The sequence below is a fragment of the Coenobita brevimanus genome, chromosome 47 (assembly GCF_032717465.1).
Source record: "Coenobita brevimanus isolate Jiangsu-jjx chromosome 47, ASM3271746v2, whole genome shotgun sequence".
Classification (NCBI taxonomy): Eukaryota; Metazoa; Arthropoda; class Malacostraca; order Decapoda; family Coenobitidae; genus Coenobita; species Coenobita brevimanus.
The window spans coordinates 3,791,818-3,808,163 of record NC_137000.1 but is presented as its reverse complement, the minus strand read 5'-3'; the positions used below and the strand labels follow the sequence as shown (position 1 = coordinate 3,808,163).

Genomic DNA, 16,346 nt, shown 5'->3' with positions numbered 1-16,346 from the left:
GGGGTGACTCACGCAGACGACCTACTGTACCTGTTCTCCGGTGGGCCTTACTACTCCCGCTTCCCCCTCACCCGCCCCGACGACCTCAGGGTTAGGGCCATCATGACGCAGCTCTGGGTCAACTTCGCCGCCACAGGGTAAGGATAAGGGCTTGAGTGTAGGTAGCATAGGAGGTTTCTTAGCACATCTTTCTCAGCGATTTATTTTCTGTATTTTATTCTCTCGCCAGTTTTCTATCGTTTTATTATTACAGAAGACTCTGTAGCAACTCTTCATAAGTGATTTAGTTTTGTAGTTCAGCATATATTCTCCTGCCTGTTATTCGCACTATTTCTGTATCTGCATAGTTTGTTTCAGTAACATGCACGAGGATACTGAGATAAAGTGTGTAGAACAAACGCTAAGGAAGAGGTGTTGAGAAATCTCTAGAGCCATTTAGAATACCAGCTTAAGGGGCTAGTTAGATTCTTCGTCTTCGTCTCCTCCTTCTAATCCTCCTCTCTCTCGAATTACTCTTGTTGTTGTTGTTGTTGTTGTTGTTGTTCTTCTTCTTCTTCTTCTTCTTCGTCGTCGTCCTCCTCCTCCTCCTCTTTTTCCTTTTCTTCTTCTTTTTCCTTTTCTTCTTCTTTTTCCTTTTCTTCTTCTTCTTCTTCTTCTTCTTCTTCTTATTCCTCCTCCTCCTCCTCCTCCTCCTCGTCTTGTGCAGTGTGTAGTTTCCACGTTATGTCCTCAGACTTCCCATTAACTCAATGTACCGGTTTATAATGTCATGCCGTAACTATTAGTTTATTTGTTCTCTTTCAGGTTACTCAATCGGGTAGCTTATAGACAAAGTCTTATAGAATTGAACTCTTCCTTTCCAGTATTTCCTATGAAATTTCCATGTCAGCTTTTCCACGCTGCATGGTGGTTTTTCTCACTTTTTCCTGGAGTGTTTGGGGGTGAGGGGAGCCTTCTTGCTTTACTCTCCTTATCCTTCAGCATGTAGAGTTAGATCTTATAGTCATAGTTTTCTTTGTAACAAGCAGCCTCGAGAGGACCATAAGATCTGCTGCTGTTTGCTTTCCTATGTAATCCTAATCCTGCTTTCGACCTGTGATGGGCTGTGGATCATTGAGGGTCCCTGTTAGTCAAGTGACCTCCATTGGGATTTTTTTAATGTACCAAGGGTCACTGCTTCAGGAGGAAACTTGTGTACTTGACCCACATGGGAGAGTTCCTTGTCTCAGTGGAGTGAATGGAACTAGGGCCTGATTGACTGCTGCCTTCCTTAAAAGCGCCAGGCAAGGCTGCCGCACCACCCCTAAACATCCACACTGTGCAGTGTGTAGTTTCCACGTTATGTCCACAGACTTACCATTAACTCAATGTACCAGTTTATAATGTCATGCCGTAACTATTAGTTTATTTGATTACTTTCTCTTTCTGTTAGTCAATCGGGTAGCTTATAGACGAAGTATTATAGAATTGAACTCTTCCTTTCCAGTATTTCCTATGAAATTTCCATGTCAGTCTTTCCATGCTGCATGGTGGTTTTTCTCACTTTTTCCTGGAGGATTTGGAGGGTGGGGTGAGCCTTCTTGGTTTACTCTCCTTACCCTTCAGCATGTAGAGTTAGATCTTGTAGTCATAGTTTTCTTTGTAACAAGCAGCCTCGAGAGGACCATAAGATCTGTTGATGTTTTGCTTTCATATGTAATCCTATGTATTCCTATGTAATCCTCCTCCTCTTCCTCCTCCTCTTCCTCCTCCTCCTCCTCCTCCTCCTTCTCTTCCTCCTCCTTCTCTTCCTCCTCCTCCTTTTCTTCCTCCTCCTACTTCTCCTCCTCCTCCTCCTCCTCCTTTTTTTCTTCTTTCTTCGTTTTCATCTTTCTTCTTTTTTTTTCTTCTTCTTCTTCATCTTCTGCTTCTTCTTCTTCTTCTTCTTCTTCTTCTTCTTCTTCTCCTTTGTCTTCTCCTTCTTCTCCTTCTCCTTCTCCTACTTCTTCTTCTTTTTTTCTTCTTCTTCTTCTTCTTCTTTTCTTCTTCTTCTTCTTTTCTTCCTCCTCCTCCTCCTCCATTACTCGTCTTTCACTCTAGCCAAGTGACCACCATGCGGTTTTTTTAATGTACCAGGGTTCACTGCTTCAGGAGGAAACCTGTGTAATTGTCCCACATGGGAGAGTTCCTTGTCTCAGTGGAGTGAAAGGAACTAGGGCCTGATTGACTGCTGCCTACCTTAAAAGCACCAGGCAAGGCTGCCACACCACCCCTAAACATCCACACTGTGCACTGTGCAGTCCCCTTGTGTTTACAAGAGACCATGTAAACTAAACATCCCCGTACATAGCGTCGTGTCACGTCATTATACATTTTTCTATTTACTCAATGCAAATAATGTAATATACAGTAAGCACAGATTAGGTTTTGCACAGATAGCCCTGAGTTAACGGTCACTACTCTTACTTTCGACCTGTGATGGGCTGTGGATCACTGAGGGTCCCTGTTAGCCAAGTGACCACCAATGGAAATTTTTTTTGATGTACAAGGGGTCACTGCTTTAGGAGGAAACTTGTATACCTGTCCCACATGGGAGAGTTCCTTGTCTCAGTGGAGTGAACAGAGATAGGGCCTGATTGACTGCTACCTACCTAAAAAGCGCTAGGCAAGACTGCTGCACCACCCCTAAACATCCACTCTGTGCACTGTACATCCACACTGTGCACTGTTCAGTCCCCTTTTGTCTATAAGACAACCCGTCTTGTATATTTTTCGATATCCCCAGTGCAAGGAAAGTAATATAAACACAGATTAGGATCTGCACAGATAGCCCTGAGTTAACGGTCACTACTCTTACTTTCGATCTGTGATAGGCTGTGGATCACTGAGGGACCCTGTTAGTCAGGTGACCACCATCGAGATTTTTTTAATGTACCAGGAGTCACTGCTTCAGGAGGAAACTTGTGTACTTGTTCCACATGGGAGAGTTCCTTATCTCAGTGGAGTGAAAGGAACTAGGGCCTGATTGGCTGCTGCCTTCCTTAAAGGCGCCAGACAAGGCTGCCGCTCCACTCCTAAGCATCCACACTGTGCACTGTCTAGTTTCCATGTTATGTCCACAGACGCCCCATTAACTCAACGTACCGGTTTATAATGTCATGCCGGAACTGTTAGTTTATTTGATTACTTTCTCTTTCAGGTTACTCAAACGGCTAGCTTATAGACAAAGTATTTTTTTCAATTTTTCCTGACGGGTTTAGGGGGTGGGGGGAGCCTTCTTGCTTTATTATCCTTATCCTTCAGCATGTAGAGTTAGATCTTGTAGTCATAGTTTTCTCTGTAACAAGCAGCCTCGAAAGGACCAAAAGGTCCGTTGCTGTTTGCTTTCCTATGTAATCCTACGTAATCCTCCTCCTCCTCCTTCTCCTCCTCTTCCTCCTCCTCCTCCTCCCCCTCCTCCCCCTCTTCTTCCTCCATTATTCGTCTTTTCACTCCTTTTCATCTCTTATCATTTCTTTTTCACTTTTTTCGCTGTGTATTTAGCTCTCCCTCTCAGTCTTAAGGCAGTTCTAGTATTCGCTTGCGTTGATCATCATAATTTCTCACCATCCACTCAATCGATGTAGTGCTGCTCTCGGGTGTCTGCCCTTTCCTCTTCTCCATCCTACTTTCCTTCCATCCTCTTCTTTCTGTCCTTCATTCTTTCCTTGTTATTCTGCCTACGGGTGACTTTACACTCCCTCTTCTGTCTTTCTTTCATTTATTCCTCTTCCTTCTGCCTGTGGGTGACTTCACCGAGTGACAAGGCAAATGGTTTCTTGTACACCAGGAAATCATTTACTATGCTGGGTGGTAACCATATAACCAAATTTTGGCGCCTGGTGGTTTAGTGGGTAATTATTGCGCTCCAATCGGATTAAGCCGTTGAAGGTTTATATCCAAAGGGTGGTTGGAGTTCACTGCTCATGTAATGCCACTCAAGGATGAGTGAGGTTGGTCATTCTTATCTTAAACGTCGGGACCAACCGCCTAGCCCCGGGCTCCTACGCTCCTCATTGGGGAATGTAGGACTGGATGATGGATGGATGGATTATCATCATCATCATCATCATCATCATCATCATCATTATTATGATTTCACTCTCATCTTAAATGTCAGGACCAACTTGCCTAGCCCCGGGCTCCTATGCTCCTCATGGGGCAACGTTGGATTGGGTGATGGATGAATGGATTATTATTATTATTATTATTATTATTATTATTATTATTATTATTATTATTATTATCATCACTATTATTATTATTATTATTATCATCATCATCATCAAATCATTCAATCATCACCATTATTATCATCATAATCGTTTTAATACTCTTCTTTTCCTCTTTTTCTCACCACATACTTAATCGCAAACATGCCTTCCCTGCCCCCAGAAACCCGACCCCCAGTGGTTCCTTTTGCTTCGAGTGGGAGGCGGTGAGTGAGGGGACGGGCCTTCCCCACCTAGACATTCAGCCGCACCCTGTTATGAGGAATGACACGCGACGAGAGGTGAGAGAGAGAGAGAGAGAGAGAGAGAGAGAGAGAGAGAGAGAGAGAGAGAGAGAGAGAGAGAGAGAGAGAGAGAGAGAGAGAGAGCGATGGTGGAGAAAATAGAGCATTGCTAATATTAATGAGTAATTATTGCCTAATAATAACAATAATAATATAATAGTAATAATTAATAATAATAATAATAATTATGATAATAATAATAATAATAATAATAATAATAATAATAATGATAATATTGCCATTGTTACTGTTATTATTATTATTGTTAGTGCTGCTACTGTTATCATTATTATTGTTATTATTGTTATTATTATGATTATTCCAATTGTTGTTAATTTTCCTCTCTACACAGGCACGAAAGTTCCTGACATCACTCCTACCAATCTATCAGCTTCTGAGCAGTGAGGGTTAAGAAGAAGAAAATCTAACACATCGAGGAGTCTTACCGTGTCGAAGTCCTCTTGTCTATCTATCTACTGTCTATCTATCTATCTGTCAGGCTAGTGTTGGAGGGGGACGTCTTCACGTGGTGACACTGATATGGCCAGGTGGTGCAGTCCAGTTATACACAAGTCTTTCATTCCCCTCCCAATCCCCTGTAAGGAGGATCGTGAGCTGTGAGTGAAGGACAACTCCAGCATTCAGTCCACTTGTCTCACGTTCAGATAAACCTGAGGTGGCAGCTGCAACTACTATTGTCTATCTTTTTATCTGTCTGTCTATCTACAGTCTGTCTCTCTCTCTCACTCTGTCTGTCGCTCTATCTATCTTTATTTCTTTCTTCGTACCTATAGCCGTGCGCCCTAATCTCGGAGGAGGTGTCCACAAATGAATTGTAGTCATGTTTGGGGATACTAGTAAAGTAGTAGCCTAGAAATGCATTTTACTTTTATTAGCAAAGGTATGTAGAGAAATTAAGAATGTTCAGCAGTTTACTTTGTTTTATTTTGCCTAGTTTATTTTTTATACATGCAGCATACACACACGCTCAGGACAAGACTACAACACACAGAGGGAGTCAGTGTGCACCATGCAACCCCCACCACCCCCTCACCTTCCCCACTGGTCGACGCATCCTCGGCCATGGAGACGGATGGAGAAGAGTCCCTCCCCTCCTCGATCTCTGACGGCAGGTGGTGAATGTTAGCCGTGGGCTTAGTCAAGTCCAACTCCGGATCCAGGTCGGTGATCGGTTTGGCAGTTTTCCGGTTGAAGGGAACCTCCAGCCGCAGCCTCTTACACAGTTTTGTGCGGGGGGTGTCAGGCTGTGGCAGTCGGGCCCGACGTCCCCCTCAGCGAGGGGCATAATGGACATCACGGACAAAGCACTCGGGGATAACAAGGCAAGGAAGCCAGTTCTCCTCAAAGATCTTGGGAAGAAGAATGCAGAAAACCCCCTGGTTATTCCCGCAAAAAACCTTCGCTGTCACGATGCACATCTCCACGATGGTGCTTTTCTCCCTAAGACTCCCAGGATCCCTGGCCTGGTGTCCCTGGGTGGTGAGACGCTGCCGTGCATAGGTGGTCCTGCACGGCCACGCCACCCAGTCCTATAACATCCAGAGCCTCAGGACCCTTGCGAGTTCCAAAGAGACAAAACTCCGCTGACTCACCGTCCCCGAGGGAGCACTGGAGATGCCGAGGGTTTGGTGCAACGACAGCCTGGTGGGGCACGAAAACATCAGTGCCAGCATTCTTGCACTTGATGAAACCGCACCCCGCCCTGACGTTGAACCAAATCACGGTTCCCCTGATCATCTTCTGAGCCACCGGAGACCAAGCTCTGCTCTTTGCCCCCCCTCAACGGGTCGCAGGCAGTAGCAAGAGATGCATCCTTTATCAGTGCTCGTCCGGTTATCCTTCTTCCTGTAGTTCTTTATCCTCATCCCTAATATCCCCCTCTGTTTATCTCTGGTCCAGGCCCTTCTGTCAACATGATCTGATTCTCTCTCTCTCTCTCTCTCTCCTTATCCATTCCCTTCTTTACACTTCGAATATTGGTCAGTCGTATACATAATGATATAGTGTCACTGTTGTGACAAGAGGTAGGATTATTATCTTTAAGATAGAGAGTTTGTGGTTCGTCAGAGCCGATCCCTGATTCGTTTCGTTCATCCAATAATGACAGGAACATAAACCTTACATGTTTATAATGTTAGGCTTGAATTGCTACGTTAATATGAATTAATGGGCAGACAAAACAACACACAACCTGTGTTAACTATAAACAACCGTATGTCCTTGTAACAAATGGTCTAATTGCGATGCATATGTCACGTAACATTTTTCAACAGGATGAAATAGTTGGCAGGTATACCGAAGTACTGTATGTTATTAATTTCTTGGTGCTTAATACAGAGGTGTATGATAATGTGATCAGTACATGACGGATCATTATCTTACTTTATGTTGGTTAACAAACGGCGAGAGTGGGGGACGAGAGGGTAAGAGAGACGTTTGATGGAGACAGAAACCCAGAGAGGAAGGTGAAGGAGGTGGGAGCGAAAATAGATGATAATAGGCATATCTTCCAACAGTTGTTGTTCACTATACTATACATATATGTAACATTATAACATAGGACATAAGTGCATAGACAATAACATAATACATTGTAGGTCTTCTCTCATTTTCGTGCCTTTTCATATGTTGTGGATAACAGCAGTCTTATACATTAAATGCCTTTATATACTTACCCCTACTGATTCTGAAAGTCTATAAAAACAATCATGACACATTGTAACATCACCAGCTTTGGCCGTTCCACATCTATCCAACAACGTTTTCAGTGGGGTTGGGGAAGGGGCGGTGGGTGTGGGGTATTCGATCGTTTGGTCATTCACTGGCCGCGACTCCGGTTACTAGGGAGTAGGGAGAAATTAGTGCTTTCGGGTGTACAGTATAAGTCTGGCTTAATCCTACTGTGTCTCTTGCCTCTACTCTGCCTATCCCTTTCTCTTGCTTTTCTACGTGTGCATGTGTGTGTGTGTGTGTGTGTGTGTGTGTGTACATGCACATCCACGTGAATGCGTGGGTGCGTGCGTGTTTGCATGCGGAATTATTTTCCCAAAGGATTTTTTTCCTTTTTTGTTCTGGTTGGTTTTAGTAACGCTCATTCTCTTTTCTTGTCAGTTTATTTTTGCATATGACACGCTAATATTCTCTTATTTGACGGTTATCCACTCTGTCTCGTGATAACAAAGGCATAATAACTGATATAGTAGAGTGATAAGCTTAAACTGCCAAGTTAATCATGAGGTGGTGATGTTGGAAGGCCTCTCTAGCCGACGAGAATGCAGTCGTCTATCCATAGGATCAGTGGACACCTGTGGAATCCGAACACGTTACCCATCAGTTTCGAAGCGTGGTAAGGAAGCATGTTATAAACAGGGGATAAGGAGCAGGGATGGTGCTTCAGTTCATCACGTTTACAAGTTCGCCTTCCTAGTATTCTCCATTGCCGCGCACTAGCACCAGAGGAACCTACTTAATATGTAGACAGGACAGGTGTATTGTGCTGCTTGCGTGGCGATATTGAGTGCGTTTGAGTGCTTAGCTTCGTTTGCTGTTTTAGATGAACTTATAAAGGAAGGACGGACAATGGAAAGAACTGGAACCTTGTAGAGATTAATGAATGGATGGCAGGTAAACAAGACAAGGCTTCGGAGCTCAGGTGGACGTTGAGATGAGAGACAAATGTGTCGTGCTGTCTGTCTTGAAGGTAAGGAATGTTTCGTTACGGTGACTTCTTTTTTCGTGTTATTCTTGCCGTCTGCAGACGATTTTAATCGGCTCAGGAGAGACATTTCTAACTGGAGGGGTTAGCTATAGTCTTCATTAATCCCTTTACTAATTGACTAATTTGCTTAACTGAATAATGCAGTGTAGGAACAGTAAGAATACAATATGTGATCCTTAGAGTAGTAAAAAAATTTTGATGAAATTTCTTACTAGCAGTTTATGTTTTCTTTATTGCTTGATGTTTCTGGTTCTTGTTTTTTTTTTTTAATATTATTATTTTTTTTTTCTTGGTGTGCTCTTTTTTCTTACCAGCGCTCTTTGTCATGGCCTCATATATTTGTTTCTGGGCAGATTAACGTCACCCCAACCCTGAGGGGGAGGAGGTAAGGAAGATGTTAATAACTGTCCTGAAAATTAATATGCACGTACAACCACCTCCACTTCAAAGTACTACAGGGGATGACGTGTCGCAGATCTTTTGTGGCGCTTAAGTATTTGCTTACGTCTGATTATTACTGTGTGGGAAAGAGCTAATTGTTGATCAAATCTCAGTAGATGTGAAACTTGAGCACATACCCTGGTGCCACATAAGGCCCTTAACACACCACCCCCTGCAATACTTTAAATGGAGGCGATTTTAGCCTGGCTTGGTATCTCGTAATACTTTTCTCATGTCGGTGTGTGCGCTTGTCGGTGTGTGCGCTTGTCTGTGAGTCGGCTTGTCTGTCCGTACGCTTGTCTCTCTGTTTGTGCTGGCCCGTGTGTTTGTGTTCTTGTGCTGTGTGTGGGATTATGTTGTGTCTATGTGTTCGGAAGAGATGTGTCGTGTGTGTGTGTGTGTGTGTGTGTGAGCTTGTGAGCGTGTGTGCATCTGGACGTCTGTGCGTGTGTGTGTGCGTCTGTGCGTCTGTGTGTGTGTGTGTGTGTGTGTGCGTCTGTGCGTCTGTGTGTGTGTGTGTGTGTGTGTGTGTGTGTGTGTGTGTGTGTGGAGGAGAAAGTTAGTGAGTGAGTTAGTGAGTGGGTGGGTGAGTACATGAGTGGGTGAGTGGGTGTGTGGGTGGGTGACTGGGTGGCTGATTGGGTGAGCGAGTGAGTGGGCGAGTGAGTGAGCGATTGAGTGATCAAGTGATTCAGTGCGTGGATGGGGGGATGGGTGAGTGGGTGGGGATGGGGGTGGGTGAGTGGGGGGTGAGTGAAGGGGTGGGTGAGTTTGTGAGTGGATGAGTGAGTGGGTGAGTGAGTGGTTGGGTTGTTGAGTGAGTTGCCGGGTGGTTTGGTGAGTTAGTTGGAGTGGGTTAGTGAATGGGAATGAGTGGGTTAGTGAGTGGGAGTGGGTGGGTGAGTGAATGCGTGAGTGAGTGAGTGAGTGAGTAGGTGGATGAGTGAGTGGGAGAGTGAGGGAGCGGGTGCGCGCATGGCAGGGAAGGCTGTTGTTAGTTGCATACAAGTGTGTTGGTAGTATATGTGTGTGAAGTTAATTGCTTATTTCCCAATATATCAGCTGTTTGCTAATATTCAGCATCTCTGCATTACATTCCTGCCTCTTTTACTACATCTTCTCTTTCGTGTTGTTTCTCTTGTATTTTATCTCACATTTCTTTGCTTTTGTTAGAGCAAAGAAATGTGAGATAAAATACATATGTAACTTTTTAATGTTGTAATAGGTGAGTCTTGAGTTTTAGTTAAAGTTATTTCGGTAATTGAAGAGCAGGAGGAGTTAAAGATGAATACAGGGAGTTGATCTTGGTTTATTATCTTCAAAGAAAGTCTAAGTTAAGCAGCGTATGTATTATACAGGGACTTAATATACTAAGTCTAGTCAGAGTAGTAGTTCTGGGGATAAATGAATTTTGATAAGCAGAGGTTCTGCATTGCGGGGGAGAGAGTGTGAGTTCATGGGCTCTCCCAGCTGCCCAAGTATTTGAGGAGAAAATGTGAAGGGGAGGTACAATAAAAGCGAGTTCGTCAGAGCACTTACAGTAAAAATATCGGTAAAAGAATTCTGAAGATGCAACATCTCTACGTACTGATAATAGAGAAAGGTCCTGCGTAATGACAAGATTATTAATTAATCTAATGGCTTTATTCTGAATTTTGTCCAACTGCCTCAATGCAACCGCTCCACATGTACTCCACAATGGCGAACAGTATTCGATCTGAGAACGCACATGACTTTGGCACATTGTGGCCAGCTGCTCGTCAGTGAAGAATTCACGAACTCTGTACGGAAGTCCCATTTTTTTAGATGCATTTTTAGCAAGGGACTTAACATAAGCTATCCAACTTAGGTTTGTGTTTAGAGTAACACCTAGGATATATATTGTAGTAGATTTGGGATTATTGACATCATTTAAAATTATGTGGGAGCCTGAGGGATTCTTTGTGTTGGAGAAATTAATGTTTTTAGTTTTCTGAACATTAAATGAGACCAGATTTGTTTGTCCCCATTGATTAATTTTAGAAAGGTCCTGGTTTAGAGAAATTGCTGTGCTTATTTAGGAAGTATAATATCAGATTGTGTAAAGGAGGAACTAAATGTGAAAGAACTATGAAGTGTCGAAACATCAGCATAAGAGTGTATTGGGTTGTGAGTGACAGATAGGAAGTCATTTATATGAATGAGAAAGAGGATTGGGGACAAAACTGATCCCTGAGGTTCACCAGCATTTATGGAATGAAACTGGGAATAAATTCCATCTACCATATATATATATATATATATATATATATATATATATATATATATATATATATATATATATATATGAAATAAAGATAAAGAATAAAGAAAAACTTCTTATCTATGCCCCTGTTCAAAGGCTTTCTTAACATGAATACAGTCGCCAGGTCAAAACAAGAATAATCATGATATATCTATCTATCTGTCTGTCTATCTATATCAGTCATTCAAGCTATCTGTCTATCAATCAATCAATCAATCTATCTATCTATATCTAACTATCTATCTGTCTATCTATCTATCTATCTATCTTTATGAAATAAAGAAAAAAATAAAGAAAAACTTCTTATCTATGCCTCTGTTCAAAGTCTTTCTTAAAATGAATACAATCGCCTGGTCAAAACAAGAATAATCTCTCTCCCTCTCTCTCTGCCAGTAATGATACCCATAAAATATCATTACGGCTGAGATGTGTGGTTTACTCTTGCATAGATAATACTACTTATATAAAAAATAGGGTAATTGCAATGTTTCTACTCATGACTGGCTATTAAAGCTCTATAATTGTTTTCTAAGAGTCTATATATTTAAATGTGACCAAAGATCAGCTATTTACACCATAATAACTCATTTATGCATCGCTGCCAGTGACGTAACTTCTTTGCTAACACTGATGCCACCTTTCAGATAACTGTCATCACTGCACCAGGTGATGAGAGCTTGGGACCCTTGTTGGCCTAATGCATTTCTTCATCTATAACACCTTTTTATATATATATTCTATTTTGAAGGAGAAAGAGTACCAAATTTTGCACTCTTTCTCTCTCTCTCTCTCTCTCTCTAACAGAGATGCGGGCTCATAAGGAAAGTAGTATTAGGCTTTACTAATGTCTGAGGGAGGGAAGCATCTCGCTCCCAGAGAAACATTAGTGAACGACAGACGGACAGGGTAGGATTACATAGGTCATACCCCTCCGTCCACTTATTCACTGTATTTACCCATCACAGAGTCCCACTCAGGTCTCGGTTTTATTCATGCATCGCCACTTTACCCTCCTCAAATTATCACTCACGTACTCTCTCTCTCTCTCTCTCTCTCTCTCTGCGGCATATGACCTTAGCAGTTGCGCCACCAGTTTCTGCTACAATCAATCTCTCTCTCTCTCTCTCTCTCTCTCTCTCCGCTTCCTCTTTATCCTCGTCCTCCTCGTCGTCCTCCTCCTCTTCCTTCCTCTTCCTCTCCTCCTCCTCCTCCGCCTCCTCCTCCTTCCTTTACCTCACCCCTTGACTCTCATATAGTCTCACTCACGCCTGCCTCTTCTCATTTTCTTATATTTTTTCTCCCTCACGTTCTCTTTTCCACGTGCCCATAGAGGTACCGTAGCCCGACCTTATCTAGTTTGTTTCTTCAGCATTCTCTCTCTCTCTCTCTCTCTCTCTCTCTCGCACACACATATACACATACTGTACACACACACATATACACATACTGTACACACACACACACACACACACACACACACACACATATATATATATATATATATATATATATACACACAAACGGACACAAAGACATATCAACACACACATCGCACACACGCACACATCTCACACGCGCACATATCACACACACTCATACACCACACACACGCAAACACCAACTACACTCCCCCCCCACACACACGCAACACAACACTCAACACATACAACACATTATACACACAAACACACTTACAAAACCACACGCACACAAAAACACACACAAATACACAGCTTTATACACACACACAAACACACACCTTGATACACACTCATAAACACGCCCAAACACAAATACACACACACACACACACAAATACACCAAACACAAGTAAACACACACCCAGACACACACTCATACGATACACACACACACACACACACACACACACACACACACACACACACACACACACACACAAATCTCATCTCTCTCCTTCACCTTTCACACCCATCCACCACCCCGTCTCTCCGGTCATCATCATCATCATAATCATAATCATCATCATTAACCAACAGCAGTTAACACTTCATATGCATACAATAGACCTAAGCCCCCTCCTAATATCCACATTTCTCTCTCTCTCTCTCTCTCTCTCTCTCTCTCTCTTTCACTAATGGAACTTTTCGAGATCCATTTAGTGTCGATAAGTGAGTCATATAACCAAATAAATGTGGGTTTTGCGAATGAAGCTGATGTTTACGATGGTGATGATGAGAGGAGTTTGAGTGATGAAAGTGACGCTGAAGAAAATGAAGAGAAATATTAGAAATATGCAGGTGAAGAGAAGGAAGGATTATGACAACCTACTTCACCACCACCGACATAAAGAAGGAAAGTAGAAAAGAAAATGAAGGGGAGGAAAAGTACAGGAGAGAAATAAGGAAGAGATGCAGGAAGGGTAAGGGAGAGAGAATGAGGCATGTCAGTGAGGAGGGAAGTAAAGGAAAAAATGAATAAAATAGGGACAGAAGTTATGGGAGAGAAAACAGAATGTAAGAAGAAAAAAATATCGTCGACAAAGAAAGGTAATTTGAAAGAAGAGAGGAAGGAACGCTTTTATGTAAGACAGACACGCTAATCTGAATTAAAGGTCACGAGAGAGAGAGAGGGGGGGGAGTGGGGAAGGAGAGATTGGGGGTGAGGATGAGAGAGGAGGTGAGGGAGGCAGTGGTAGGTGAGGGAGGCAGTGGGAGGTGAAAGAGGCAGTGGGAGGTGAGGGAGGGAGTGGGATTTGAGGGAGAATGGGGTTTGAGGTAGAGAGTTGGAGAGAGAGGTGGGAAGAAAGGTGGTGGGGGAATGGTGGCGGGGAGAAAGGTAGGTGGAAAGAGAGGAAGGGACGGAGGAAGGGAATAAAGAAATGGCCATGACACACTTAGAGTGGCAAGTGTCTGAGACAGTTAATTTAATCTCCTTCTCTTCCAGGCCCCAGCTCTCTCTCTCTCTCTCTCTCTCTCTCTCTCAAGGGTTAGTGGTTGCTAAGGTATGATAAAGATGTACAGTCGCGGACAAAAGTGCCTGTCCAGCTTTTAGTCGGAAAGACAATAATTAATGATAAGAAAGAAGGGAGAGTCATTATTGAGTGTTAATGAGTCAGGATGGGTTATTAATGGAGAGAGAGAGAGAGAGAGAGAGAGAGAGAGAGAATTAACCTCTTCAGTACGGTGTTTTCGTTTTACAGCTTAACCTTAAAGACAGAAGATTCTGTTTAGCATTAAGGAAGATTTCTTGAAGTGAAAGGGCTAATGAAGACTATATCTGGCCCTTCCATTTCGAAAAGTCTTTCCTGCTCAGGGTAAAATCGTCTTAAGGTAACAAGAATAAAATATAAAATGCGTCATCGGACTGAAAAGATTGAAGAGAATGAAGGAGGGACAGGCATCAAGGAGTGTTACTGAATCCGAGTGGGTGTTTAATGAGGAATGTGTTGCATATTCATACAGGTGAGCCGTCCCGTTCGAGCATCTCTGTTACGCAGTACCAGAGTGAGACGTTCAGTACGCAGGTTGCTGCCGACCACAATACACGGTTACCATCCTATCCCCTTGGTCGACCCATCACACGTAAGCTTACATACTTGATTACGTTTTGTTCATATAAATATGTAGTCACATAGAAGCCTATAAGTGCGTGCCATTTTGTTTAGGTATAGTCTTGTAACATATGAGCGTAATGGACGACTACTGAGTGAGACTGATTCAAGACCTATTACCAACATACGAGAACGCCAACCCCAGCTATATGGGCACCTGGCACATTGCCCTGGGGTTGAGCCTGCTCACAGGGTGACAAGGTAAAGAGAATATAAGGTAGTTTCGCACCGGGGGAGGGGGAGCAAAAACGTGTCTCGGTCTTCGCATGACGTCACAGACAATCCAGACTGTGGATCTCTGCTTGATAGTGAAGCCAGTTGCTCACCTACCTGCCCTGTGATATGAGCTCCCTGGCCTATATGGATTACTTGTATTTGCATCCTAAACTGCATACAGAACAAAGAAAAGGTTAATCCTATGTTTCTGAGATATTATAAAGTATGTTTTCAAGAAGAACTATCTGTTTTTAGTGAATAAGGGATTGTCGTTTACAGGGTCATACAGACAGATCCGACGTCACAGATGCCTGTAAGCTAGCTGATTATGAGAAAAACAACTGAAAATATTGATAGAGGTCACTGGTTGAGAGTATAGCAACACTAAACACCTACCAATTGATCCAGAAATCGTCAGTTTACATTCGTATGGCATTACATTCGTTTTTTTTCACTCTCCCATTCTCTCTTATTATCCTTGACGTCACACTCTCTGCGCGAGCTGGGGACGGTGAACCTACCCCTCATATTCTCTTTACCTTGTAGGGTGATGTCTGAAAGTCAACCCCGCGTGGAGACCAAGGGGAAGGCCGTAAAACTCGAGGCTGGAGCAAGTAGGTCGTTCAATGTCGGAAGATAACTTTGGGGAGGAGGGAGGGAGTTGCCGGGAGGCATTCAGCGAGGGACATTAGTCATCCCTAAACTAAACAAAAGTAAATGGTGTCGGAAGCCTATGCAAGCAACCTCCAGTGATGCTTAAGGAAAATGCATGCATCAATTTTTTTTTTATTAGTATACTATAACCACTTTACTACAATGTAGCTTTTGTGTTATTCTTGCAACGTCCAGACGATAGTATTCAGTTTATGATGACCCTGAAATAGTGAAAGGGGATATTGAAAGGGATTATTGAAAGCTATGTTTAAATTCGATTAGTCTCTCTTGAGCTAAATATTATCGTCCGAGAGTATCAAGCTTGAGATAAAATTTATGTCATCGGAATGAAGGGATTAAGGAGGGTCTTGATACAGCACTTGCGAGAAAATGTACAATTACGCTCATGATTCCCTGAGACACCTGTGATGGAGGGTGTTTGGCCCGCTCTACTCTTACTGAATGGCAGGTAGTTGAGTCAGACTGCCCTACCAACACAGTGAAGCTGAAATGGAACCGCTTCTTATAAACGAGAGATCATGAAAAAAAAAAGAAAAAAAAAAAGAGATGGGTGGGATATAAAGAATAGTGATGGACAGTATCATTGCACATTTGGTAATAGAACACGAATAATTTTACTGAAATAATTCCACCTACTATTGATTACATATAGCTTGAAAGATGAAGAGATATGTTACGTGGTTGGTGGTCCGCCATTCAGCTCCCCAGCAATTTGCTACGGACGTGTGATTAATGCATTAGTAAATTCCTCTACATACTGCTGGTTTGCCTATTAGTTATTTAGGAATAATAAACGTATTAATGAAATGTATGGATAATTCACAATATCATGGCTGTATGACCGAGTCCCTTTAAGTCGTCACAC

General features: G+C 42.8%; 2 protein-coding genes across 2 annotated transcripts in view; one reads left to right on the top strand and one right to left on the bottom strand.

The window, feature by feature from the left end:
• The window catches only part of LOC145398915 (carboxylic ester hydrolase-like), a 45,452-nt gene extending 40,239 nt beyond the window's left edge, over positions 1-5,213 (top strand). The window contains exons 9-11 of the mRNA XM_080271642.1: positions 2-137; positions 4,414-4,531; positions 4,887-5,213. Of these exons, the coding sequence (XP_080127768.1) occupies positions 2-137; positions 4,414-4,531; positions 4,887-4,946 (314 nt within the window). The 3' untranslated portion in view covers positions 4,947-5,213. The remainder of the gene's footprint in view (position 1; positions 138-4,413; positions 4,532-4,886) is intronic.
• A 782-nt stretch (positions 5,214-5,995) lies between these two features.
• On the bottom strand, positions 5,996-6,292 carry LOC145398991 (cold shock-like protein CspE). The gene has a single exon (XM_080271720.1). The coding sequence runs from the start codon at positions 6,290-6,292 to the stop codon at positions 5,996-5,998; it is 297 nt and encodes a 98-aa protein (XP_080127846.1).
• Between the last annotated feature and the right edge of the window lie 10,054 nt (positions 6,293-16,346).

Bases quoted from the DNA above. Each gene is read 5' to 3' on its own strand.
- LOC145398991 (XM_080271720.1), bottom strand. From the start codon at position 6,292: ATGATCAGGGGAACCGTGATTTGGTTCAACGTCAGGGCGGGGTGCGGT.